The sequence below is a fragment of the Eschscholzia californica genome, unplaced genomic scaffold (assembly GCF_041429995.1).
Source record: "Eschscholzia californica isolate CP2 unplaced genomic scaffold, dmEscCali1.0.p SCAF_3, whole genome shotgun sequence".
Classification (NCBI taxonomy): Eukaryota; Viridiplantae; Streptophyta; class Magnoliopsida; order Ranunculales; family Papaveraceae; genus Eschscholzia; species Eschscholzia californica.
This window is the reverse complement of record NW_028238420.1, coordinates 14,745,453-14,764,827: the sequence shown is the minus strand read 5'-3', so window position 1 is coordinate 14,764,827 and position 19,375 is coordinate 14,745,453. Positions and strand designations below refer to the sequence as shown.

At 35.9% G+C, this 19,375-nt stretch overlaps 1 protein-coding gene, 1 long non-coding RNA gene and 1 pseudogene across 3 annotated transcripts; all 3 read left to right on the top strand.

Annotated features, from left to right (window-relative positions):
- Positions 1 to 281: 281 nt before the first annotated feature.
- Positions 282 to 2,946, top strand: LOC147548620 (uncharacterized). The gene is made up of 4 exons (XR_015238925.1): positions 282 to 403; positions 2,059 to 2,187; positions 2,452 to 2,562; positions 2,909 to 2,946. It is a non-coding gene; the product is annotated as an uncharacterized LOC147548620 (long non-coding RNA).
- Positions 2,947 to 9,083: 6,137 nt separating this feature from the next.
- LOC147548619 (uncharacterized) lies at positions 9,084 to 12,835 on the top strand. Its single transcript, XM_086670536.1, has 4 exons — positions 9,084 to 9,397; positions 11,282 to 11,404; positions 12,176 to 12,295; positions 12,413 to 12,835. Exons 1-4 carry the CDS (start codon positions 9,361 to 9,363, stop codon positions 12,475 to 12,477), a joined length of 345 nt encoding a protein of 114 aa, XP_086526662.1. The 5' UTR covers positions 9,084 to 9,360; the 3' UTR covers positions 12,478 to 12,835.
- A 365-nt stretch (positions 12,836 to 13,200) lies between these two features.
- LOC147548618 (ras-related protein Rab11D-like) lies at positions 13,201 to 17,202 on the top strand (annotated as a pseudogene). The gene is made up of 2 exons (XR_015238081.1): positions 13,201 to 13,927; positions 16,600 to 17,202. The product of XR_015238081.1 is annotated as a ras-related protein Rab11D-like (transcript).
- The last annotated feature ends 2,173 nt before the right edge of the window (positions 17,203 to 19,375 follow it).

Genomic DNA, 19,375 nt, shown 5'->3' with positions numbered 1-19,375 from the left:
CACCCCTATCTTTGTGAACGATTGCTCTGAAGTGAAAGTGAAACCGTTCTCTCTAATTAACATTGTCTCTTGGTCTCTGCACCTGTCTCTTCCCCCCTTCATTAATTCATCTGCCGTTACAATCTCTACCTTCACAATCTTCCTCGATCATCTGCTACAAAATCGAAGTGCGCCTATCCGTTACTCGCTCATCAATAGAGGAAGTGGAAAGGGATATCTCGGCATAGATCTTCCATATTTTTAAATAACGCAGAAATTGATTAGCATTGAAGAAATCTGTAATCTGTTTCTCCTTCTCTTTTGTAGTTTCTTTTTTTCTAAAATCTGTTATCTGTTTCAGGTCAGAGAGTAACTTTTTGGTCTTTCAATTCCTCTCTATCAGATTTCTTGAGTTAATATAAAGGTTCGACTCTAATACTCCTTTGTTTTCTTACTTTGATTTCTTTTTAGTGTTACTGTCATATGTATCTTTCTAAACCTATTCGATTCTCACCAATCTTCCATTCCAAATCCTTATCTTAGATGGACAGAAAATTCAAGTAGTTTAAGCACAAAGTTTGTTTAGGAGAATCATATTGTGTTTGTGGGTAACATGTTTGTTTTAATTCCCCAATTTACAGAGGTCCATGTTATATGTTGATTCTAAGTTCAGTGCTTATGTTGTTTTCATTATGCAAAATCTCTCCAATTTTTGTATATGTTCTTTCATTATAGCTTCTTGCTTCATTGTAAATAGTTTATGACCAAGATTTGCTATATAAAACCACTGGATGCCCATAATTTTTCTGAAATCCTAATGTTTGAAACTCTGCAACCCAAATCATTTATTCTAATTTGTTTATTTCATAAATCATTAATGGGTTGTAATGTTTTGTAGGAAATTCAACCAATTTTCAGTCTTCATCAAGCTTAAAGTCTTTCAGTTTTTTTGTTTATTGAATCAATTCATGTTCTTCATTCAATTTTGCTACAAATATGTCTCTCTTATTGTTCGTTCCTTTTTTTGTTATCAAGTATATTTAGTACTTCCGTTTGATTAGTTAAGCTGGTATAATTTTCTTTTATACATTCTACTGTGCAGGCAGATCTCATAAGATGTTTCAGTATACTTGAATTCCGACCTTTGTATGTTGTTGTCTGTTATTTGTGGCTTTTACCCATTTTGCTTCTGTTGAGCTTTTCAGTTTATGCAATTGGCACTTTTTATTATGTGTCCTGGAAAAAATACCTTGTTTCATGCAAATGGATGTCTCATATCTCCACTTTCACACCCAAAACTGGAAATAGTATTCCCTACTAATTCCAGAATTAACATATTTGGTTTTGACAAATGTCACAAATGTTTGTTTGAGTCTATTTATTTTCACTATCCCTTCTGCTGGCATTCACTTCCCTCGACGATTATTGTTTATCTAAATAGCATGTATACTTCAACACACCCTCATGTTTATCTGAATCTATTTATCTTCGCTATCAACTTCTGTTGGATTCGTTTCCCCGTTATGTCATCAACCTGATGATTATTATCTGAATAACATGTGTACTCTACCACTCTCCCCAGATTTACTTATTTGTTATGATTCACTTATTTTAAATGTATGTATACATCAATTGCTGTAAGTCATCTGTAATACCTTATTTGCTTTCGATATTTTTCTTAACAGCCCTTGTTTGCTTTAGATAAGTGAACTATTGCATTCTCAATGCCTCTAACACTTTGTCTGGTTGTCTACATTTCTCTTCTCTTGCTTACTAAACTTTTTAGTATCTAGCTTGGTGATATGGTTTGATTTTTCGTTTTGGGATGTGATTTTTGTGAGATTGAGGTTTCCCTATAGCTTGTGACATCATTTAAATGCACACGACCTTGATGCATAAGTTTTAACCTGGTGCTGCATCTTGACTCTTGAGGATACTGTAGATGATGATAATTTTTCAATACATATAACTTATAAGCATGTAGTTCTTTCTAAATGATGCATTATGACATAAAAAGATTTTGGTAGCATATGCTTATGTTGTACTAAGCTGGAGATTTTTCATTCTTTGTCACTACAGTTGAGGAACTTGGTTTGGGCTACCTCAAAACATGATGTCTATCTCATGTCCAACTACTCCGTTATTCACTGGTCCCCGTTATCTTGCATTTTGTTCGAGGTTGTGAACTTTCATGTGGCACCCAGTGAGGTTACAGTCTATGACTTTTCACTCTAGATTTTTAAGTAATTTATCTTCAAAATTGTTAAATAATTTATAATATATGCCTTCCTGTATCATTGGTTAGTGTGAATGCAACAAGAGATATATGAGAGATGGTTTTCATTTTCTTTTCATTTTCTCTTTCTCATGTCCTATTTTTAGATTGTCTCTTCATGTTTAACCACAACGTGGACACTATTGTCTATATTTGATGCTTCCAAAGCTGAATGTCTTTGTTGTTTGGTTATCTAGAAACACACAGGAAGCTTGTTAGAAGGTTTTACTCAAACTCAGATCAGTACCCTTGCAGTTAAGAACAAATTGCTGATTGCAGGGGGTTTCCATGGAGAACTTACTTATAAGGTGAGTTTGGTCTTCAGTTTCCATTTACCCGATAAGGTGAGTTTGGCTTAAACACTCTGCGGTCAAAATCGATTTTTGACGACACTTTAATTTGGAGTTGTTTATTTCATTGGTCGTGGTGGCCGATAGTTTATGTACTCCTATCTATTATATGGTTGAAACTATTCATATGGCAGCAGAGTGTTTCAGCAAAATTAACATGGGGAATTGACTTCTAGATAAAGTTATTTTGTAGCATATTGCTGGTAACTAATTTTGGAAGTTGAGTATATATATATTACATAAATGAAACACACACTATGGTCTAAATCCCTCTTCATTAACTCGATAACATGAGTTTTTGCAGGTAAATTGAGTTGCTTCGACAAGTCTTATAGAGCCTAGGATTTGTAATTTCTATCAAATACCCTTTACATAATGTGTAATTGGACCTGGTAGCTTATTTGCTTGATCATTATGTTGGGTTGATTTGTTTGGATTACTTTTACTAATTAAAACATCGATGACTTACCATTGGTATTTCTAAACTTTTCCTTTACTTAAATATTGATCGAATATCAAATTGCTTATTCATGAGCACCTCGCATGTAAAGGTTCTTTATTACATGGAACATCACATTGCATATATTTGAATATGACAAGTCAAAATTTTGATTCTGGATCACCCATCTTCTGTATTGGTATTGTTGGATTGCAATTATTGTAACTTTCTTTTATTACAAAAAAGAAAAAAAAACTATGTTCTTCTAATACTTGAACACTGCAAAAAAAAATGCTTTAACATGTATACGAATAAGAAACATAAAGCCTTGTTTAAGGTATAACTTATGCGGAGTAGTTATGTTTTTTTTAGGGAATATGTCTTTATGAACTCATTATTTATGAACCATAAAGGTTTTTGCCCTTATCATTGAGGTTCGGAGACTAAAAAAAATTAGGCTCCACATGTTAGTTACTAGATACATGTTTAATGCTTACTACAAATAACACTTAGGGAGTTAAAAGTGAGAGACAAAATGACATTTCAAGCAGTCCTAACATTTATATATGAAGCCCTTGTAGGTAAGTTTGGTTTGTTAATCTATGATTCAATTATGAGATGAACTATACAATCGGGGAAAAATAATTATACGGTGGCTTTAATTAGTGCATTGTTATTCTTTTTAACCTTTTGTGATGTTGTGAAAGAACATGCTCGTGCCCCATGGGCACGGGTTATACCTAGTATATATTAATTATGCTTTCTTGATCTTCAAGATAACTTATTAGTGAACAAAATGGGTGAGAAATTAATAAATCCTTGGACTCTTCAATTGTTGTTACAACATGATCAATTTTTTGTGGGAGACTTCGAATAATTTTTTAACGATCTTTTTATCTTCGATATTATCTCCAAGCTTTTAATATTGTTAATAAGTTCAATAATACGAGCTGAAATTTTTGAATATTTTCATTCTCCTTCATTGCCAAATTATTAAATTCTTTTCATAATAAGAGAAGCTTGGGAATGATAACTTTGTCACAATCTTGATTTTTTTTTTCAAAATATCCCACTCAATTTTAAATTTAGTTGCACCCATAATTTTGATGGAAGATCGATTTAGTAACCCCTTCTTTGATGTATTGCAATTCTTTTGCAACCTTTTTAATTAAATCCTTCAATTGTGTCATTGTTTTACTTTCTTCTTCATAAACTTTATCAACTAATTCCCATAAATTTTTTTTAGATGGAAATTGTCTTTATCTGAGTGTGATGATGTCTAAAAATAATTTTAAGTTATCATTCAGGATAAAAAGATTGTTACTTCTAAATTTCGATATGCTCCTTATAATTTTAAGACAAAACCTGCAAAAAACTCGGAAATACGCTCCAGTTAATAAAGGATTCTTGCCGTTAAAGAACTGAATTGGAAGCCTTAATTTAGGGTCTGAACTTTTGCTTGATTGTTGCCTCATTTAGCGCGCACATGTTACTTTATATATATAGGCTTGTTTAGCCGACTACAGGTACGGGTTGTGGTAAAGTGGTGAAGATCCACCAACTTAAGATGAAACTACTATTTCGTAGTAGTAATGAGATAAGTTTCCTTGTTTAAGGATATTCTGCAATTAGATAGATCGTATTGCCAACCATGTAAATTTGTAGGAAAAAAATTCTTCCCGATGAACTATTGTGTCCAAATTAGCTTAAATTGTTGAGATATTTTCTGGTCTTTTGGCTCTGACTCGGGCTTAGGTTGGGAAAGTATGCATGCTTTAACAACCCCCCAACCCTCCCCCCCCCCCCCCCCCCCCCCCCTCGCCATTATATTTCAGATAAAGGTATTGACCCACTTCTAGAGACCTGCCTTACTTCTCCAAAATCCAAGATAGTTCTAATAATACCATTTAGACATGTAGACATCTGTCATAGGTATACCTACATGTTCCCAAGATAAAAGATCGCAACCTGCGGAGCCAGTCCCACCATCGATGTTTCCAGGATACTTTGGATAGTCATTTTACTCAAAATATTTTAGGGACTCTTTACGTTTTTGTCAAAATGCATTACTGTTAACTCATACATTACCATCCAAGATATTAGACGTAAATAAGTATCAACTAAAAAGATCTAATCTTAGATCTTTTTTGGGATTCTTGTTTCGCCTTTGATCGTCTAGATCTCTATTCTCGGAATTTTATTGAATTTTCCCACTCGAACCAAGATCCTATCATTAGCTCTTCAATGGACAGTTGACCCTAAACTTTAATTAAGAGAGCCAACGAATAAACTTAAAATCATAATTATAATGCGACACCTATTCGTGCTCAAAAAGAGAAGAAAATACGAAGGCACCGAGCCATGCTAAAAAGAAATAGAAATACTTCCATGGCCATACTAGTTTTCGCATTCACATACATCCACACGTAATCACATAATATGACATTCATAAAAGCTATGTAAATATTCAACTTTGGATTCGTCTGTAAGACCTAGAATTGTGGTACATTTTTCGAATTTGGGGACCGATAGTTATTTGAGATACTTTTGGCATCTTTATGGCAAACGGGTCCTAAGTCTATTTCGTAAAATTTTGACAAAAGTCATATTTCAACTTTATTTGTTACGATTTCCAAAATTCATTTTATGAAAAACTCCAATTCGGACTTTCAGACAGTCCATGTCAATTTTGGAGAAAACATGTACATGAGAGGGGAGACAAATGGAAAAAACACTCACTCAGGTCAAGGCCCGGGTAATCTCGACCCCCGGTCTGAGACCTTTCTTGGAATGACCCGAGACATGCCTTGGCCAAGCCTGGGAAGTTCTCGACCTCAGACCTCTGGTACGTCCCAGGCAAGGCCAAGACATGTCTCAGCCCCAGGCCGAGATACACTCGCATGCCCTAGGACAAGTCCCAGGCTAAGAGTCTGAGTTCTGCTTGGACTTGTCCACGACAATCTTGCTGGCACAAGAAGGGTCTAGGTTGGACGAGACACTCTCCTAACTTATTTTTTTCAATTTCACTTTTATTTTGAAACCCTTTCAAAATCTTTTCAAATCTTATTTTCTCACTTTTGCAACTCTTTGCAAAACAAAATCTTTTCAGAACTAGTTCTTTTGAAACCCTTTTCAAATTTTAATTTTGAAAAACCAAATTGAATAATCTCAAATGTAATCTGAAATTTATCAAATTTTCATATGAAACTCCTTTCAGATCTACCTAACTAAACAAGTCAAAAGTTTAGTCTGAAACTAGCCAAAATTATCTCGTGCAGGAGGCCTTGACGCCACTATAGATATGGTGTCACCACATGTTCTAAGCCGAATCCCAGATGTCTAACATCTAAGACTAGGTTGCATGGATCTCATGCAAAACTAATGATGAACTAGCTAGATAAGATATGAAGGGTTATGAGTGTATCTAATACACCTAATTGTCTAGTGTTGTAAGCGGAATCTCAAACATCTATATGTTTAACACTAGTTTCCAGGATCTATACATGAACATATCAATGAACTAGAATGGAAAGATGATTACCTCTTAATCGCTTTCCTACGAACTAAATCCCGACCAGTATTCAGAAGATAAGAGCTAAGAGCTCCAAGTGTAGCTCCTCTACTTGAGACACCGAGTATATAACTTGAACCCCCTCCTTTCAGTCAGCTCGGACCTTCTTGAAGGTTGAGATGAAGAACTCCTTCTTCATGACTAGATACTTGAGAAAACTCCTTTTCTCTCTCTCTCTCTGAGATGTATATTCTAAAACTCTTTTAGTTGACAGTTTCTCCTCTTGAGAATTATCTCTAGAATTCTTACCTTGAATTATGTCTCTTCTTTAGGTTGTCTAATTAGGTATATATAGAAATCCCTAGAAAGGTCTTAGACCCAAACTAGGATTCCTAAAACCTAATTATGGGCCAACTACCAAAGTTACCCTTTTAGGGTTCCCTTGAGTGGACGGCCAACATAGCCCTTTATGGGCTTCCTTGGTCGGTCCACCTAGGGCCTAACCGGCCATGTAATGGCCGGCCCCTTGCCTTGGTCGGCCATCACATGGCCGGCTTACCTAAAGCCTTTCCGGGCCTCCCTTTCGGGCCCGGACATGTTTATATCTCTTCGGACTTCTCCGAACTAATTGGGCTTACCAATAATGGATCCAATCCACTTATTTTCCATTCTTTTTCTAGTCAATTCTCTCCGTTCAAATCATTAATCTTATGTGTAACCCTTGTAGGATCCGGTCTATGTTAGCCACGGATTACCGAAGTTATCCGACGATCGTAGTTGGCTTCTAGCTAAGCATTACGACCCCTAATTGGACCGGACTAATGATCTTCCGAGTAAGGTCATTAAGATCCTATTCGCCAAATCGTACGCATTGCAACCTTGGTTGAAGGACACTCCTTCGGAAGGATACCATTCCTTCAGACCGAGGGAATATATCCTTCAAGATATAGAATTACCTTAAATCGCTTACCTTAGACTTCACTGATTGCTTTCTCCCGAAGATCTAGAGCTCCACTTACTTAAGACACCCGGGCAATCGACTTGACATTACGCCTTTTAAGACAGCTAGAACTTACTTGACCAGTGAAGATGAAAACTCCTTTTCTTTAGACTACATAGGTAGCTTGGGAATTTTGTCTTTTCTATCTTCTACTTGATGTAGCCAGAGAGATGGAAAACTGATGAGAGTTTACACACTTATTTCTATCATAATGAGGTCCTTTTGTAGAGACTTCTAAAGTCAGAGTTTTAACCAAATTAGGTTTCCAAAAGAACCACAAAAAAAAAGACTCAGGATTCCAGTGAAAGGAATTCGTATATGGAAATAATTTTATCTGGGGTTCCCAAATTATTACCATCCAGAAGTTCCATTCCCTTAGGACTGGCCAGGCTGGCCCATGCTTCTGGCCAGGCCTTAGCATAGCTCGAGCCATGTGCTCGACCACCTTTTGGCCCGGGCACTAGACCCCTCTGGATACTTTTAAACGGATCTAATCCGTGCCCTTTTATCCCATTATTCCCTTTATTTAGATCATCTAATCGAGTCGACACTCTTTTGTGTAACCTGTTGTAGGATCCGATCGTCGTTAGTCGCGAGTCGTTCGAGTGACCCGCAAATCATAGTTGGTTTCTAATTAAACAGTACGATCCCTAGAATGACCGAACTTGATGTTCTTCATCATTTGTCTTGTCCGACAAATTGAGCGTATTGTCATCTTAATCGAAGAACATCTCTTTCATATCAGTCTCCTCACTGCCAATTGGTATTGAATTGGATGATTACAAACTTAACAAGGTATTAGAGATAGACTCAAACTTAGTAGATTTAAAAGGCACACGTGCTCCACGTCAACCGAAAAGAAAAAATACGTGTTAGACTAAAAAAATGTCGCATGTGAGGGGGCGTGAGAATAGTCTCACATGGGAGAAGGGTGATCTAGTATCCAAGAATATAATGGCTATACCTCTCCCCTCAATGCGTGTTGATTTTGAGTTGTATATCTAAAAACCTAACAACAATGAAACACAACTTCTTTCTCATCTCCTCCCATCCACTACCTCCATCACCATTTCTCTCTATAAAAACTTAAGTCTCTCTTTATTCTCATTATTCCATGGGAAGGAAATTATTCTTTTTCCTAAAACCTAAGAGGGTTTTAAGAATTTCACACGAAACCCATGAACAGGCAAAATGGGGTTCGACAAGAGAAACTCATTCTTTCGACGCAACAGTGGAGATTGAAACAAAAAGTTAAGATATTACAGAAAGAGATCTGGTAGAAAAAAGAGAACAATCTAGAAAATAGTTAAGAGTCGTCGACAATGACAACGACAAAAACAACCCTTGCGGGCCTATAGAAAAAACGGTGCGGGTGTGTGGGTTGGCTGTGTCTCGGGGCGGGGTTGTGGGTGGTGCGGGGTGGCGGGTGGGGGTGGCGGGTGGGGGTGGAGGAGGGGTTCGACCAATTGGGTGGCAAAAAAAAAAAAAAAAATGAAGTGTTCACTATTCGTATTAGGCTATGAGCTGTCGCTGATCCGTCGTTGCGTAGAGACAGAGTATAAAGTAGTATTATACAGAGAGACAAACCCTTTTCCTCTCTCTATCTCTCTTTCTCTGTCTCTCTCGATTCTCTCTCTAAAATTCCTTTTCTTCTGGACTCCGCAAAGACTTGAAACTTCTGCTTTCATCCCTTTCTTGAATCTAACGCACTTCACTTAATAAAAAGCTGTGCTCTTTTAATGGTTGATTTGTTAACTTTTCCTCTCTCTCTCCTGTTTGATCGAGGTCAAGTTTAAAGTAAGCGTGATGGGTTGTGCTGGATCATCTCTTGCCAAAGAAGAAGGTGAGAAAATATCATCTCTACTTCCATTACCCACTGAAAATAGATAAAGTAGTTCATGTTTTAGGTTTTGTTTTGAATTTTGGTGTTCAATTTCTTAATCAATGAATATGGATTCTAAGTTTATTCAAATGGGCATGAATAGTTCTTGATGTAATATGATGACTTCAAATGTTAATTGCATTTGAAAGATTATTTTTCGAAAATATGTTTATTTTCAATCAAGTTTGTTGTCTGGAAAACTAGTAAAAGTTGGTTCTTCACAAAATGCTACCATATTCAGAAATCCCATAATGGTAATGGGGTGGGGGCCAATATCTTATTTACCTTGGTTTATAGAATTTTGTATTTGTCGACTGCGAAAGAAACATTCGGGTGAATTCGCTCATAACCCATTCACCAAATGTTGATGTTGGCTAGTGACAGGTCTAAATGAAATGTGGTACCTTGCATTTGCATAAACTTGTTTGATGAAATAACGGTGTTGGTTTTGTTGGTCACTTTTTGAATGAATTGGTGCAAATATCATTTTGTTGTTAAAAAAATAGAGGAAGCGAAGTCGAAACTCCAACTCAAAATACAATGCGTAAAGAATGAAATCGCAGTAAGGAGTTTTGGGAAGTGGACTGCACAATTAGCTTGCCTTCGCCCTATGAAGTGAAAATGAATCTCGAATAATGCTACATGAACATAATGAACATTAGTGTCCGTCCAACGGTATATTTTAATTTTAACAAAGGGAGAAAGACGAGTTAGTAAATGTAACAAATTTAAGTGGTCAACCACAGCCGAGCCGCCTATGCAAGATTTGAGGAGATCTTTATATTTATCTGCCTTTTTAGTTATTTCCGTGTTTATTTAACTCCATAGAATTAAGAAACTTCATACACTTGGAAAGTACTTCCTTGTCAAGTTTCCATTAAGATCAACGATTGCTAATTTTAGTTGAGTACGGAAACCTACGAAGCAAGGAACAGTAAGGTTGGATCCCCATTGCTTTAGACACTTCTTAGTTTTTATTGTTTATCTGTTTGAGGAGAGATCTGATGAGAGTTTCTCTTTTGTGAACTCTTGTGGTTTGATGTCGAGGATTGCGTGAGTTTATTTCACATCACTAAATATGCACAGAGTACTTAGCAAATCTAAATGAGATAAGTAACTCCTAGTCAGTAAACCAGGCTGGCCCTATGCAAGTTATGACCTAATATGTATCATTACTAGATTATTCTGAATTGTTAAGATGAGTAAGTTTCATGTGATGAGAGATTTAGGTTCTTGAATTCTTTTCTATAAAAACTCGTGAATTCAAGTTAAAGATTTTCTCAGGCGAGTTCACATTACTAGATTGGACAAACCAGAAATGAGCTCCAAAAATGAAGTAAATAACTCCTCGTCAGTAATCCAGGACTCCAGGCTAGTCAGTTGCTGAAGTTCTTTTCTCTCTGTCCTCTTAAACAACAGGAATACAACCTATATATAGCCATAAGTAGCCCTTGACATCCCATACTACATCTACTTCTAGACCTTCGTAATTCTAAGCTGTTAGGATTTTAAAAGACATTAAAGACACTTAACATCCATACTACATTTCCACAAAGAACCATGTGGATCAGGCATACATTATTCAAGGTCCCTAAGTGAGTCATGGATTTAGGACATGCCAAATCAAAATTTGGACCTTGGAATCCTTCTATTGACGTCTCATATGCCTTTAACAGTTCCTGCCATGCCATTCATCTCTAACTATTTATGACTTACAAGTTACAACATCTCATTATTGGATGTGTTTTCCCACGTACGTAAAACATCTAAATGCTTGAAATTTCGTGTCTGTGATAGCTGACTTGGTATCTAGATGCTTAATATATGTGATTTTGATGTTCACAGAAAATTTGAAGAAGATCCGCAAGCCAAAGCCTTGGAAGCACTCTCAGCCAATAACAATGGAACAACTAACTCAGATGCGTGACGAGTTCTGGGACACTGCACCTCATTATGGTGGTCAGAAAGGTATGCTTTCTTATACTGAATGCACATAGTGTATTTTGTGATCTGTTGATGTAATTGTGAAGTCCTTTAGATGAAGCGTACTAATTCTGTTGCGTAGTAAATATGAATAGGAGAAAACCCATCTTTTCTCATTTTAGTCAATCTGTTTTCCTGATGTAAATTGTTTGAAGTGATTGGATTAATAGTTGCAGTGATAACACTAGGCCACTAGAGATGCTAGAGACTTCTTCAAGTACTTTCTCTCATGATGACATTCAGTTAGATCCTCAGAGCATAATGAACTCCCTTGCTAGTGATAGATTCTTATTGGAGCTTTTAAAACCAGTTGAAATGATAAAGTAATTAGTACTACCCTTGAGTGTTGACAACTGCCGTTTCTCAAGCCTCAATAGCTATTCAAACATGATCATGTGATTCATGTCAGTAACCTCAAAAATCGATTGAAATGGTTAGTACCAAATAAAAGGTTGAAGTGGCCATGCTTAAGTAGTCTGAACCTCAACCTAATTCGAAGTTCTGAATAACTATTGTATGTGGTACTTCTTTCAGTAAGTTGTGTCTGTATTGATTCACTTGACATTCAATTATTAGAAATTTCGAAGGGTGATATGCATCAAATGTCACTAATCAATTAAGCACCTTCACTCTGACATTCAAGTATTTGATATGGCAAAAGCAGTAAAAGAGACTATTCATTTTACAGAAGCATCTAAACTTCTAAGTAATTTTTGGGAAGAAAGCTAATTATTCAATGATTTGCTTGTGAATTAGAAATCTGGGATGCTCTTAGAGCTGCAACGGAAGCTGATTTAAGTCTTGCACAAGCTATCGTGGATAGTGCAGGTGTAATTGTTACCAGTGGTGACTTGACAACGTGCTACGATGAAAGGGGTATTATATCTTTCAGTGCACCTCTTCATCTTAATCTGTATTCGATACTGTCGTCTTTTAGAAACTATTGATTATTCTTTCATCTCTAAATAGACAGTTATCTTTTTCTATTTGTAGGTGCTAAGTATGAACTACCGAGATATGTCTTAAGTGAGCCGTCGAATTTGATTCGAGAAACCTGACAGATACTGAATAATAGTGTTCTGGTTCGGTAAAAGCTCATGTAAATCATGTAAATTGATCGGATTCCGTTCTCATATCCTTTACTGAAGCTGGAGCTTGGATCTGTTTTTCTCTGGAGTTTTTTTCCATTTCTCTTCCAATGTCAAAATATAATGGGAAGTTACTGCAGCTAAAAAACAAATAAGAAGGATGCAAGATCTGTCTGTTTTCCTGCAGCGAGCAAACCACTTTCTCAAGAAAAATATAATATTCGATACGGAAACTTGGTGTTCTTTTTCATCCTTTTTATATTTAACAGGCATATTTATAGTTGTAAGATGAATATTCTGTATTAGATGAGACTGCTGTTAAAACTACCCGAGGGCTGCTATTCATTTTCAAAGAACCCAAGCACAAACAGAGAACAACTAAAGAAAAATAGTATCCAATTTGACATGAGCATAATTGAAAGATTTTTCATTTGGTAAATTTCTTGACAATGTGGGTAAATTTCATTTGGTAAATTTCTTGACAACGAAGAGAGCTTAACCCGAATAGCTGATGTCTGCGCTCACAACTTAAACAAACTTATGCTAGTACATGCATTTTTTGCTCTCTTCGACTCGAGGAACAAATTCGGTGTATTATGCGAGACAATTCATATACGACGGATTATGTCGTAATTACAAGGTTTTGTGTGAAACTTCAGCCACAACAGGTCATAATATTTCTAAAAAGTATATTGCTTCTTGAAGGGTCTCATTCCAGATTATACTTTCTAAATTTATTAAATCTTTTCGGTCGTTTCTCCTATTACCAAAGGTGCTTATGTCTCTAAACATCATTCGAATCATCACCAATATCAGTCTCCACAATGCTCCTCTCGGTATGATCGCTCTTCTAGGTTCGTTTTGAAGGCTTAAGCGACGGGATTTGACCTTCAAAGTAGGTTGATTGTACCGTTAGCAACAACGACACAAACACTCAAAGTTTCGTCTAATTTCTCGTCTAATTTCGACATCCGTAACTTCCATTTGGACCAGTCTCAGTCACTTGCTTTTATTTCGGCCTCATCGATTTCTTCCATGAATTTTTTAGCCAATTTCTCTCCATCAAAACACAAGTTCTTAAATTGTTTGGTGGTGTTTGGTTTGTTTAAAAGAGAGAGAGCAAGTTGAGTTTTGAAGAACTTACAATAAACATTTGCCTCCATCCAGCAAAATCGACCCCGATTCTCTCTCACTTTCTATCTGAAAATTATTTCTCCATCTGATTTATAACTAGCGAGAGAGAAAGTAGTGGTGGAAGAAGAAAGAGTGAGATGACTGCATATAGACTTGAAGACGATTATGATTATCTGTTTAAAGTTGTTTTGATTGGTGATTCAGGTGTTGAATTTGGTACCAGAAGCTTAAATGTTGATGTCAAAGTTATTAAAGCTCAAATTTGGGACACTGCTGGTCAAGAAATGTAAGTTTTTTTTTTCTTGATTTGGGTATTTGAAGCTTTGTTGATATTTAGCTTGTTTAGGGCATTTTGATAGGTATAGTTATGGGTTTTCAATAGAATTTGGTGATGGGCTAAAACAGATTAGTTTGATTTGTTGATTAACTTGACCATTCGGGATCTAGTACTAGTTCTTGTTAAATCAGTTATGAGGTAATGGCAATGAAGAAACCTTACTTTGTTTGGGTAGTATCATGTCTGCCCTAATTTAGGAGGGGTTGAACATTGTCGAGTGAGGCATGGGGTGCCTTTTGAACAACTTCTCAGACATCTACAAAATATGGGCTGTGATAATCTCTGATCTTATGTTGATTGCTAGATTTCGATAGCGTTTTTGATAGCTTATGTCTGAGTAGTAATTTATTTGTTTTACTTTACAAACTACTAGAAAGGCTGAAAGGGCTAGAAAAATCACACATTTGTATATTTGATGACCATAATTTTACTTTCGAAATAGAGGAGAAATTTAGTGACTAGTTAAACTGGATTAATCGAACTGCCATTAGCCAACTGTGGTGATGCTAGTAGTTGGTGATCATGAAGAAGAAGAAGCTCTAAGACGACATGTTCCTTGTTTTGGAAGCTACAATTTCTGCTAACAATGAGCTATGATTCAATGACTGTGAGGGTCGTGGCTAAGAATATTGACAATACAATCTATCCAATTTGTTCTTTTTTGGGCGAAACTATATAAAAAACAAAAAACTTATGGAATGAAATTACAAACAACAATAAGTATTAAATTGATTTAAACATTCAAAAAGTTCCTAAATGGTTAAGATTAAATACATGAATAAAGTTTTGATTGAATTACTCTAAAAGATTCTTGGATTAAGTAAATAATGGAGGCTTCGTCACTGTTGAGTTGTGAAGTTTGATGGTATTTCTGTAATAGTTTTTCTAGAGCTTTACTTATACATAATGAGTGAATTAGGATTGAAAAGAAAAAAACATGAAAAAGATTTGTTGTATATTATATACTAGTAAGAAAGGAAAAATGAAGGAAAAAAAGGAGTGGGGAGTTGTAACCCACTGTTGGTTAGAGAGAGAAGAAGTAAGTTGCTGCAGTAAGTTGCTGAAGTAAGTTGCTGAAGTAAGTTGCTGAAGTAAGTTGCTGTGTGCCACTTTGCAAACAAATCCTTTGGTCGGTCAGCCCAGTGATAGGTACATTGGAAGTAAAGTAAAAAAATTTGGGCGCCCCTTTGTGTTGGGGCCTGGTGCGGCCGCACCCCCAACCACATGGTACTGATGATTGTTCACAGAGCTTTATATGTTGTTTCTATTAAGCTTATACGCACCCACCTCGAAACCAATTGGGATGAGTTGAAAGGCCCTAGATATTATATTCTTGATCATGAGACTTCCCTTTATCCATATGGGACTATTCTCCCATGCTCCCTTGGATGCAACATTCTTTTCGCCTAAACGTGTATTTTTTGTTAGATGGCATGGAGATTGTTTGTCTATTGGGTTTATCACGTATTAGCCTGACTCTGGTAACATACTTTGTTTGTGGGCTTCTGACACAAACAGTTTGCAATGAGTCGGATGGCTTTAGAAACCGTATTCTTGATTATGAGATTTCCCTTCCTCCATGTAGACTATCTCACTCTTTCCGAAGTTACGCTTTTTAGTTCCTTCTGTGAGAATGATCCTTATGAACAAAGAAGAGTCTAGTGACCAAGTATATAATATATCACGCATCTTCAGTTATAACCATTTGGTTTTGGGTTGGATGCTCACAAATACAGAATCAAAGTTAAGGCTACAAGTGGTAGGCCCAATAGTCTCACGCGCTCCACGTTACTCAACAAGGAGACGTGCTAGATTCAAAGAACGCCACATGTGGGGTCTGAAGATAGTTCTACATAGACAAAACGAAGTCTAATGACCTAATATAATATGTAAAACCTCTTCATGCATTCCCCTATGAACTTTGTTCATCTATTTTATTTGTACGGTAGCTATGTCAATGGGCGCCCTTAGTCCAAAGTCCAATCCTTCGTTCACTTCGACAGGATTCCCTCTGCGTTAAAGCATGAGCATCTTCAACCTCTTTCCTCCATGTCGCTGACGTGGAATAAAATTACCCAGCATGTGCTCGACCCACTACATTCGGTGCTGCATCTTTGTTTTGTTTTTCAATAAAGAAGATAAAGCTCTGGTGATTGAATGAAGAAGATAATGTTTCAATAAAGAAGATAATGCTTCAACACTTTTGAGTTTGTCTGTTATCACTATGTCGTCATTGTTTATACAAGTTATGCGTTTATGCTCGTTGATTTTATCCAGGGATACCTGCAATATATCTTTCACTTTAAAGATGCCCTCTTCATTATAGCATTGAAAGAAATTCAATCTTATTTATGCACGTCCCTAGAATGGCTCGAAACGTCCATTACATGTATCCTATCTGCGACTTTGTTTTGGTGTTCTTAAAAATAACAGCATAAACCATTGGTTAGAGTGGCTGACGAAGATTTAACTCGTAATGTTATATTTGTAAGTCCTCAATTATAGTTATCTGGTCTTGTATTTACAAAATCTCAAATATTTTTCTATCAAGTTTTGTTTTGGAATAGTGTAGCTATATTTTTACTTGTCGGTTTTTAAAATTCAGCATTCTGCATTCACAGGTACCATGCAATCCCCAGCGCTTATTATAAATGAGCTGTTGGTGCTCTACTCGTTTATGACGTTACAAGACATACCACATTTTGAGAACGCTGAAAGGTGGTTAAAAGAGTTGAGAGAAACACTCTGATCCAAACAACGGTCTAATGCTCATAGGCAACAAAGCTGACCTCCGTCACCTTATCGCTGTCTCAACTGAAGACGGGAAGTTCTTAGCTGAGGGAGAATCCCTCTACTTCATGGAAACTTCAGCATTGGAGGCAACTAATGTTGAAAATGCGTTTCCTGAAGTCTTAACACAGATTTATCACATCGTGAAGAAAAAGTCTGTCGAAGCAGGAGATGAAGAAGCTACTGCAGCTATATTCCAACGATATGCGAGAGAGTAAATGTTAAAAATGACATTTCTTTGATGAAAAGAGCCGGGTATCGTTCTTCTTATTTAGGCTAAATTAAACAAGTGTATTTATAACTTATTTCATCTATTGTACTGAACACGGTTTAGAAAGATTTTGCTAGTGATGGGCAACAAAAATAGCTGTTTATGTGTCTCATGTGTTGCTTTACCTTTTCTGATGGTCAATGGGGTTCATAATTTGCTTGAATTGTTTCTAGGATTTCTTGTTTTAGTGATTTTTAAGTACTTTTGTTTGACTTGTCTCGATGACTGACTTGGATTAATTTTGAGTTTTAATAATTTTTGAACATTTGTTGCTATCGTAAAAAGCGTCTATCAAATGAACCTGTTGTAACCAAGCAGCAACCTACACAAATGTCGTGACAAGTTAAGTTTCATTGGTTTCTGTATAAAATAAAAATGATAATAGATCATCATTCTAGGTTGGGCCATACTTCTTTCTTTTTTGTTGTTGAAATAAAATGCATTGAACTTCAAAGCAGTTTACGATACACAAAATAGAAATCAAAATTACAGAAATGAAGAATTGCATGCTATAACTTAGAGCATTCTTCATTCTGTATCCTGCAAGTCTGACAGCTCATCTTGCGAACGGTATGAAAATTAATCTTAGGAGTCCGCCTGGTTGAATGAAAGATGAAACTTGTACTTAGCATCCTGTAACATTGAAGATGGATTAAACAGACACCCACAATTCCAAGAAGAAACGAGGATGTCTGCCAGAAAGAACCAAAAATTGATTCTGAGTTATCCCGCCAGTATTCTCTAAACAAAGAGACCATATCCGCTCAAGTCCAAATGAGAAGAAACAAGTCAGACATCCGGTATTTGGGATCACTGTCATAGCATAAGTATAAATACATAGCTGATCCAACAGATGACCGCAATTGAATTGAGAATAAGGGTGGAAGTGAAAATGTGAAGGAATTGGATAAAAAGTTAATCTATTCCATAACCAACCATAAAAGTATGTTGAGCCATACTTAGTGAGCTGAAGCACAAACACCAAAAATATGATTGAATGTTCTCATTGGTTGTCCAAAAAAATTGAAGCTTCATCTGCAAAAGCTTACACAAAGACTAACACACTATAAATACTTTGCTTATGATATAAAATTGTTAGGAAAATGATTTTAACAATGAAAGCTGAAAAACGAAAATTTTCACAAAACCAACAATTTTTAATCGCGAAACAAACAACAGAAATATGAAGCAAGAATCATTAATCATTTTCTCTAAAAAGAAAATATTATTCTAAGTAATTTTAAACATCGTTGTTTTATGTTCCTGGTATTGTAATCAAACACACACTATGTTTCCAATAAAGTTCAAACCAACAAAAACATAGAACTATGCCACATATACGTGGAAGCATTCTAATATTGGGAAATGCTACATTAACTTAGAATTATTTACTTAGTGTATGACATGCTGACTCATCCGGGTAAAAAAACGTCCAGATCGTAGTCAAACTTAGAAAAAATATGTCTTTTATTGAAAGCGAGTCAACACGTCATCCTCAAAGTAACACTAATCCTATATGTAATTGTAACATCTCCCTTCTATAAGTATGCCGTATTCTTCTGTTTGTACTTCCTTACCTATATGGTTGTGTAATAATGTAAAGTAAACTGCATGGAAAAAGTTTATTTTCTACAATATGAACATCCGATCATCTTGTAAATTATTTATTGAACAACTTAAACTAATTAAGATTGAAATTCTAAATTTTATTTCGCTAGTGTTTCTGTGTTTGTTTTTTTCTACAAGTCATATTTCTAAATGTTTGTTTTCGTCTCACTGGTGAGATCTGACCCGTTTGAATGGTTCATCCAAACTTGTTTTGGGTTCGGTCCATTTGATCAAGACATGCAATGAGAAAAAAATAGACACCACCTTAGTCCAACATCTCATCCATGATCCATTATTTCTTGAGAAGGCTATTTGAAATTATTTTTGGAGTACTATAAGTATGAGCAGAAAAAGTTCGTAAAATTTAAAAATGTTAATATCACCTGGTGCTTCAAGAAAATTATTTCTTAAACGATAAGGTACTCGTACTCGCCTAGTTCAATGCGAATTCATGTATCTCTGTCACTTTGTGTGGGTGAATAGCAGAGCAATTCTCCCTTGGCAGAAACAATAGTTAGAACTTGGCCAGCAAGTTAACAAGATCTGCCATCTTCCTGCCAAGAGAGAATCACACTGTTATTCATTTAGATCTACTCACACATGTCTTTTCTTGTAATTCATCTTGTTTTAATACTGATTTCAGGGAGCTTGAAAGGTGTATTTATAGTGCATGAAGCTCTCTTTAGAATTTGGCATATCCTATGCATAATGCTATTGCTGTGGTTTTT